At 44.4% G+C, this 9,385-nt stretch overlaps 1 protein-coding gene across 1 annotated transcript in view; it reads left to right on the plus strand.

Annotated features, from left to right (window-relative positions):
* Positions 1–2,663: 2,663 nt before the first annotated feature.
* SPTLC2 (serine palmitoyltransferase long chain base subunit 2) overlaps positions 2,664–9,385 on the plus strand; it is an 86,786-nt gene continuing 80,064 nt past the window's right edge. The window contains exon 1 of the mRNA XM_045288166.1: positions 2,664–2,669. Coding sequence (XP_045144101.1) covers positions 2,664–2,669 — 6 coding nt within the window. The remainder of the gene's footprint in view (positions 2,670–9,385) is intronic.

The following is a 9,385-nucleotide window of genomic DNA, read 5'->3' on the forward strand; positions in this document are numbered from 1 at the left end:
TGTGTGTGTAGAGAGCGGGGAGAGAATATATGCCTGTCCTTGCTAGAAATGTAAAATTTTGCATAAGGGAAATACTGTACATGTTTACAATAATTTTCCTCACATTATTAATACAGTAAAACATGTGAAAGCCAGAAACTGTAAAGGCTGACATTTGTAGAAGGAAAGCAAAAATAGTTTCTACTACATAGCGTGCAGTAGAAAGGTGGTGCCTGCCCACCTGTCAAAGGCGGAAAATTTGGGAGACCTGGAAGGAGCTGCAAGGCCGCCCCAATCCTGCCCCGACTCTCAGGAGTCTTATTTTATGTTCTGTCATTAGTTAATGTAGGTAAACATCAGACTGTCACAGAATGCGTTGAATTCCATTGTAAGAATATGTAGCATGATTTATTTAGCTAACCAATCATGAGCGTGAGGCTGTCAACAGCCCATGTCTCCAATGTGCAAGTACATTTCCTGAGACTTGTGAATGTTTTAAAGGCTGAGTCCCTAGGAATGACATAGCTGGTTCCAAGGTCTGTCTTTAGATATTAGATTCTGAGCGAAGTGTCATTCAATAAGATCAAATAAAAGATGGATTCTAAGGGTTTGTTGTTTCTAAATTGCTGTTGCTCACAAGCTTCTTAAAAAGTGTAAGGGCCTTCTTAAGGCATAAGTCAGATCTGTCTGTAAAAAAAACGAAAAGCAAACCGACAAACGTACTGTCAGGTTGATTCTGACACACAGCCACCCCTTTGAGTTTCCGACAGAGTAGAACTGCCCCTTTGAGTTTCCGAGGCCGAAATCTATATGGGGACAGACAGCCTCATCTTTTTCCTGTAGTGCAACTGGTGGTTTGAACTGGTGGCTTTTAGGTTAGCAGTCTTATGCATAACCCACTAGGCCATTGGGGCGCCTTTTGAGGTTTAAGGTACGGTAGTTAAAAACAATAAAAGCTTACTGACTGTTCTTACTAGTTATGGTAAAGGGAAATTACTTGATTTGGCTGTTCTAGCTATGGCTTGTAGCTCTCACCAAACGATTGGGTCTCTCTCAAACTCTCACTACCATCCAGTCAGTTCTGACTCTCAGTGATCTTATCGGACAGTAGAACTGTGGGTTTCTGAGGCTGTAAGTCTTTGTGGGAGTAGAAAGCTTCATCTTTTTCCTGCAGAGCAGCTTGTAGTTTCAAACTGGTAACCTTGCAGTTAGCAGCCCCGTGTGTAACCCACTACCCACCAGGGCTCCTTTTTAGACCGATTGGGTAGGATCATGCAAACAGGGCATGTGGAAGACTAGAAGAGAGCATTGTTTGGTTGTACCGTTCCCCTGAGTGTATAAGCCGTCTCAGAAATGGAGAGAGGGTCCGAGGACCATAAAAAAGAGCCACAAGCAGAATACATGCAAGATACCTGTCTGAAGTGATAGGGGCACTTGAGGCCATAGCGCTGAACCTGCCAGGCAGGGCCAAAACAGCATTGAGGTGGTGGGTCAGAGTGGCAGGCTTCCTGACCCATGGAACAAGGCAGAGGCCCAAGGACCATGTGGCTGAGGATCTGAGGACCAGGGAGAGGCATGCCTGCTAGCACGGCTACAAAGAGGCATTGCAAACAAAAGAACTGTATCTTTAACATTTTGTAAACTCTTAGCTTTCCTTAATAAACCCCATACTTGTGAGTTTTATCTGTGAGTTAGTGTGGCCATTGTAATGAATTAGCAAACCCAACTCGGTGCTTTGGGAGGGGGAGGCTTGGTGTCAGGGTACGGTAGTGCAAATGGAGCTGGAGTCAGGTCTGTCTGCCCTCTGCCTTGTGGCGTGTGGCCTTGGGCTGGTGTGGAGTTGGATGATTCTTCTCCTTTGTGTAGCTAGAGGTGGTCAGACAGGACCCCCATGCCATTTCCTCACTAGTAGGGTTGGCGGCTTGTGAGAAGGAGTAGGCAAAGGCTGATGTGGGCTCTGGCAGTCTGGAAACGACACCCCTACATCCTAGATTACTACATTCGCTTTCCGTTCTCCCTGGGACAGCACAGCCAGCAGTGACTTCTGCATTACCCCTCCTAGTCTTTAGCAAGAGTGGGAACTTTGAAATGCTGTTTGGTGCTACAAAGGAAAGGAGAAAACCTGAGATGCTCCCTTCTTGCAACTTGCTGGCAATTCCTAGAAGCTAAACTGCTCAGTGGACCTTCTGATCAATCACCAGTCAAACTAATGGATCTGGCCACTGGCGCCCTTTGCCACGTGTGCTGACTGATGGGTGAAATCTTGGTCACCTCCTGTGTGAGCTTGGCTGGGGAGCAGTGGTTGTTTCCAGGACAGTTTGTTTGCTCTACTTCGGGTTTCCTAAAAAGAGACTTTGTTTTTGTTTTTTGAGACTTTGTTTTAAGCACAGGAATCTCTAAACTTTTTTTTTTTCAGTCCAAGGAGAGTTAGCTATTGAACAGCAAAGGTGCTTTGTTAGCATCGAGGAGGAATTTAAGGTTGTATTATTAAACCACTGATTCAGAATCAGATTTAATACTTCTGAAATCATCAAAGGAAAATATGATTCATTGAAAACCTCAGAAATGTGACTATGAAATGACAATAAATATGAAAAATGTGGTGACTTGAATTCTAGCCGTAGCCTTGATTTTTAACTTTATGACCATGGACAAATTGCTTAACCTCCTTTCTTAGTCCTATGATGAAGGTAAGGCAGTTGGAGAATCAACTCTAAGTGAAATGTTCCCTATTGCATGTGTTTCCCTGCATGTTTAACTATAATCCTGTTCAAGGTGGCGGGTGTTAGGTGCTGTTGAGTGCATTCCAACTCTAGGCTACGCTGTGTCAACACGATGAACCACTGCCCGGTCCTGCACCATCCTCGTCGTTATCTTCTGTTTGAGCTCATTGTAGCAGCCCCTGTGTCAATACATCCTGTCAGGAGCCTTCTTTTTAACTGCCCTTCCAATTTTACTATTAGCGTAAAATAGTCTTTACTTCAGTAAATGTTTCTCTCTCCTAGTAACAGGTCCAAGGTACATGAGACAAAGTCTTGACATCCTTGCCTCTAAGGACCATTCTGACTACTTCTTCCAAGAGAGATTGTTCTTTTAGCAGTCCATGGTACTTTAAGATTCTTCGCCAGCACCATAATTAAAATGCATCAATTTGTCTTTGGTCTTCCTTATTCAATATCCAACTGTCATATGCATATGAGGCAATTGAAAATACCATGGCTTGGCTTAGGGACACCTTGGTCCTTAAAGTAACATCCTTACTCTACAACACTTTCAAGAGATCTTGAAGCCTGCATTGGTCAAGATGCCAATGCAGGGCATCCCCTTTGATCTCTGGACTGCTGCCTCCATGAGTGTTGATTGTGGATCCAAGCAAGATGAAATACTTGCACCTTCAGTCTTTTCTCCCTCGATCATGATGTTGGCTATGGGTCCACTTGTGAGGCTTTTGGTCTTCTTGACATTGAGTTAGTTGTAACACATACTGAAGGCTGCAATCCTTGGTCTTCATCAGTAAGTGCTTCAAGCCTTCCTCACTTTCAGCAGGCAAGATTGTGTCATCTGTACATCACAGGTTGTTAATAAGCCGTCCTCCAATCCTGATGCCACACTCTTCTTATAATCCAGCTTCTCTGATGATTTTCTCAGCATACAGACTAAACAAGTATGGTGAAAGGTTACCGCCCTGATGCACACCTTTTCTGGTTTAAAAAAAAATCATTTCATTGGGGACTCATACCACTCTTATCACAATCCATCCATCCATCCATCCATCCATCCATCCATCCATCCATCCATCCATTGTATCAAGCACATTTGTACATTTGTTGCCATCATCATTCTAAAAACATTTTCTTTCTACTTGAGCCCTACTTCAGCTCCTCATTTTTCGCCTCCCTCTCCACCACCCACCTTTCCTGATTTTAAACCATGTAGTATTCCCTTGTTTCGTTCCCACGACTGCCTCTTGATCTTCTTCTCAAGGCTATCCATATTTTTAATTTTATATTTTTATGATCCACACAGTCGAGTGCCTTTGCTTTGTTATAAAACACAAATAAACATCCTTTTCTGGTCTTCTCTGCTTTCAGCCAAGATCTGACATCAGCATTGATATCCCTTATACTCAGTATCTGGTGACACATAAGAGATCATCTTCGTCCTTAAGAAGTCAACAGTCTTTTTTAGATAAAAAGGATGCAAACAACTGGCCTGAACCTCTGGCAGCTCCCTGTCAATGTGCTGCTGCAACCATTGTTGGTGATTTTCAGCAGAATTGTACTTGCTTGTGATATCAATGATACTGTTCTATAATCTGTGTGTTCTGTTTCACCTTTCTTTGGAATAGGTACAAATGTGGATCTCTTCTAGGCAGTTGGCCAAGTAGTTGTCTTCCAATTTTCTGACAGATGAGTAAGTGCTTCCAATGCTTCATCAGCTTGTTGAAACATTTCAATTACTATTCTATAATTTCTTGGAGCCTTATTTTTAGCTAATGCTTTCAGTTCCTTCAGCACAGTTTAACTTCTTTCAATACCATTGGTTCTTTCTTATATGCTTCTTGAAATGGTTGAGTGTTGACTAGTTCTTTTTGGTATGGAGACTCTGTGTAGTCTTTCCTTCTTTTTGATGCTGCTTGCATCATTATATATTTTTTCCCCATAGAATCTTCCAGTGTTGCAGATTGAGGCTTGAATTGTTTCTTGAGTTCTTTCAGTTTAAGATATGCTGAGCATGTTCGTCCTTTTTGGTTTTCTAACTCTAGGTCTTTGCACTTTTCACTATAATATTTTACTTTGTCTTCTCAAGCTGTCCCTTGACGTTTTCTGTTCAGCTCTTTGACTTCATTATTTCTCCATTTACCATAGAGACTCTTCTGACATCCACTTTGATCTTTTCTTTCTTTTTAATGACCTTTTGCTTTCTTCAAGAATGATGTCCTTGATGTCACCCCACAGCTTTTCAGTTCTCTGTCATTCATGTGCATCGTGTCAGATCCAGTCTTGGATGTTCTGTTGATTCAGGTGGAATAGATTCAAGCTGATATTTTGGCTCTCATGGGCTTGTTTTCATTTTCTTCAGTTTCAGTGTGAACTTAAATATGAGCAATTGATGGTCAGTTCCATAGTTACCCCTTGACCTGGTTTAAGCTGCTGGTTTTGAGCTTCTGCATCTTCTCTTCCCATAGACATAGGCGGTTTGATTCCTGTGTATTCCACCTGGAGAAGTCCACGTGTCTGTCGCTGTTTGTGTTGTTGGAAAAAGGTATTGGCAGTGAAGAAGTCGTTGGTCTGCAAAATTGTATTGTGTGTTCTCCAGCTTCGTTTCTAGCACCAAGCTAGAATAGGGTACTATCTCCTCAAGCAATGTGTTAGGTTTTTAAAAAATTCTGTGTTTCCAGAAGATTATGTTGACGTTTGCTTCTTCTTTCTCTCAAAAAGACGAGATTTCTTTCTTTTTTTTTTTTTAAACATTTTATTAGGGGCTCATACAACTGTTATCGCAATCCATACACACATCAATTGTGTAAAGCGCATTTGTACATCATTCTCAAAAAATTTTCTCTCCACTTAAACCCCTGACATTAGGTCCTCATTTTTTCCCTTCCCTCCCCGCTCCCCCCTCCCTCATGAGCCCTTGATAGTTTATAAATTGGTATTTTGTCATATCTTGCCCTGTCCGACGTCTCCCTTCACCCACTTTTCGGTTGTCTGTCCCCCAGAGAGGAGGTCACATATAGTTCCTTGTAATCGGTTCCCTCTTTCCTACCCACTCTCCCTCTACCCTCCCTGTTTCTCCACTCACACCACTGGTCCTGTAGGGCTCATCTGCCCTGGATTCCCTGTATTTTCAGTTCCTATCTGTACCAGTGTACATCCTCTGGTCTAGCCACACTTGCAAGGTCGAATTCGAGTCATGGTAGTGGGAGCGGGGAGGAAGCATTTAGGAACTAGAGGAAAGTTGTATTTCTCATCGTTGTTACATCGCACCCTGACTGGCTCGTCTCCTCCCCGAAGACGAGATTTCTTAAAGGAGAAGGATTATCTTTTATTTGTGTCACCAAATACAGAGTATTATTTTTGACATGAAGAATTTATATACAGAAATTAATTATGAAAGAAATGAGTGATTGTGACATTTTAGGCTGCCTGGAGGAATGTGGCTCTGGGCTCTTGTGGGAGGCTTTGATGTGTCTGCAAATTATCTTTGCAGTTTTTCAAATGCTAACAAATTAAACATGCGAAATCTCCATTTGTGGGCAAGAGAAATGAAAGGGAAGGAAGATCAAGTTGTAAGAGATTCCCCAAGGCTAGCTGTGCCAGGACTATGTCACGTGGATAGATAGACTTCTACACACAGTGCCTTCTGTCTCCTTCACAGGCATCCCTGGCCCTCGATCTCAGATATCTACTGTTGCTAGAACACAAAATACCACAAGTGGATGGCTTTCATAAACAGAAATTCCTTCTCTCCCCGCTTAGGGGGTAGATGACCCAATTGAGGGTGCCAACTCTAGGGGAACGCTTTCTCTCTTGCTTTTGGGCGAAGGGCTTTATCTCCCTTCAGCATCTGTGGCCCCTGCGTTCTCCGCAGGCCTTGGCATTGGTTTTCCTGTGGTCTCGGGAGTTCTCCGTGCGGAGGCCTTGGATCCAAGGTTGTGCTGCGCTCCTGGCTCTTTCGTGGTGGTACTCGGGTTCCCGTTGGTCTTCCTGCTTCTTTCACCTTCCATCTCTTTAAGCTAAGAAAGAAGTGATGCAGGCCCCACTCCCAGGAAACTCTTGGCTCGAGAAATAGGGTCACCCTTGTAGTGCTGTCAGGAGCCCTGGTGCCATAACTGCAGGGTCCACCCAGCAGTTCACAGAAGAAAGATGAGGCTTTTTGTTCGCATCCAGTCTCACAGCCTCAGAAACCCTCAGCGGGAGTTCTGCTCGGTCCTGTTGGGCTTGCTGTGAGTCGGAATGGACTTGACGGTGTTGAGTTTGGATTTTGATGTTGTTGTTTGCTTGGTGGCACTGCTGGATAATTGTTGAGCTGCTAACTGCAAAGTCAGTGGTTCAAACCCACCAGCAACTCCTCAGGAAAACAATGAGACTACCAGGTTCTGTTAAGACTTACCACCTTGGAAACCCGGTCCAGGGTGGCTATGAGTCGGAATGGACTTGATGGCAGGTTGTGAGTGTGGTTGTCTTAAACACAGTTATGACCCTGGGCCCTGCACTGTGGATCGGGGAGTGTTCCCAGAGGAGAAAGCTGATGTGCATCTGGATGCAGGGTACACCCAGAATTGAGCATGTGGAGAGGGCAGCATGGAGGGTGCTCTGCAGGCCCAGAACAGGTCAGAGTGGGCGAGCGCTCTCCCATGAAGATGCAGTAATGGTGGCAGACGCATATCTGCCTCCTGTGACCTGGTGCTTGCTTTGAGATAGGAAAGGGCTGCAGGAAGTGGCTGACTCTTCACAAGGGTGACACCCCCCCCCCCCTAATGCCTGGGCAAGACATTCTCTCAATAACTGTCAACTAGCATCAGTGGGGTGGGGTGCTGGCAACCTCACTGCCCCCCCCCCCCATCACGGCTGCCCAGGGCACAGGGGAGGCCACGGGTTGGGCTGCTTACTTGCGTTGCTTCCATTCACAAATAGTTGGAGGTCTCCATTTTCAGGATTTCAATCAGAAAATAACAAATGCCCAAAGACGTACTTGTCTTCAAGCTGTCTTTGTTTGCAAGCACTTTCAGCCCGTTCAGTGTGAGGTGCATGTAGACAAAAATCAAGAATGGTCCTGATTCCAAGGAAGTCGTAGAATCTGTGCTCCTGGACATGCGCATTCAGAGCTGGCCGGTGTGTGTGGGACTGCAAGCACGTCTCTCTGATATGCGTGGTATGCAGTAGGGAGCGGCTCGGCCATTCCAGTAGATTCCAAGAAAAGACCATTTCAGCGGAACAGACCTTGAGGGACAGCAGAGTCCATGGGGAATGAGAGGGCTCCTTCAGTGGCAGAGGCCTGCGCACAGCCCTTTGACAGCTGAAGAATAACGGGTGATTCATGCCGAACGTGGAGGCTTTTGGTAACGTGGGCAGGTCCTGACATCCTACAGTGAGGTTTAGCTGGAAGACGTGTATTTGTTTAAAACCGTATTCATGGCAGAGGCTTTGCGCTGTTTCCCAGTAGCTGTTTCCTCCTTTGTTGCAACCACCGTGGAGCGACTTTGTATGCTTCGCTGGACCCCTCAGAGCTCTACTCAGACCCTTCCTTCTAGTCCTTTACGGTGCACGCAGAGTTCCTGATTGGTTGTTTCTCTTCTGATCCATGCTTTCTCTTGCTATAAAGATCATCATGAGGACAGTTGGCAAAATCTCTTGTGCTGTTACCAATTTCCTAATTCTGATCATTGTTGCATAATTATGTAGAGGACTAACTTTTAAGCAATATGCACTGAAACATTAAAAGGTCTATATCATGTTTGCAGCTATAAATGGTTCAGGAAGAGTTTGTTTTTTTTACCCCTACACACATTATTTATTTATTTGTTATTAAATACTTTTATTGGGGGCTCATACCTCTCATCACAATCCGTACATTCTTCCATTGTGTCAAGTATATTTGTACATATGCTGCCGTCATCATTTTCAAAGCATTTTCTTTCTACTTGAGCCCTTGGTATCAGCTCCTCATTTTTCTCCCTCCCTCCCCTGCCTACCCTCCCTCATGAAACCTTGATAAATTATAGATTATTATTTTCATATCTTACATCATCCTCTGTCACCCTTCACCCACTTTTGTTGTTCGCCCCCCTGGGAGGGGGTTATATGTTGATTCTTGTGATTGATTCCCTGCTTTTGCCCCACCTTCCCCTTATCCCCCTGGTATCTCTAGTCTCATTGTTGGTCCTGAGGGGCTTATCTATCCTGGATTCCCTGTGTGTTCGGGCTCTTATCTGTAGCAGTGTGCATGTTCAGGTCTAATCTGATTTGTAAGGTAGGATTGAGGTCATGATAGTGGGGGGAGGAAGCACTAAAGAACCAGAGCAGCGGTTCTCAACCTGTGGGTTGTGACCCCTTTGGGGGTCAAACGACCCTTTCACAGGGGTTGCCTAAGACCACGGGAAAACACATCTTTCTGATGGTCTTAGGATCCGAGACACCAAGACACCGCTTCTCTACCAGTCTCTAGGTGGGTCTGCCCACATGCAGATATGCCCACCTAGGAGTGCCTGGCGTGAAGACTTACCCATGCTACACCAGGCTTCAAGACAAAATTTCATTTATTTGTAATTAGAAATAAATATTTCTTAATATTTAATTACAGTGAACCCTCGTTTATCGCGGTTAATTGGTTCTAGACCCTACCGTGATAAATGAAATTCCGCGAAGTAGGATTCCTTATTTGTAAATCAAATATTTTCTTA

The sequence above is a fragment of the Echinops telfairi genome, unplaced genomic scaffold, assembly GCF_000313985.2.
Source record: "Echinops telfairi isolate 266 unplaced genomic scaffold, ASM31398v2 ScPeMD7_18;HRSCAF=68, whole genome shotgun sequence".
NCBI lineage: Eukaryota > Metazoa > Chordata > Mammalia > Afrosoricida > Tenrecidae > Echinops > Echinops telfairi.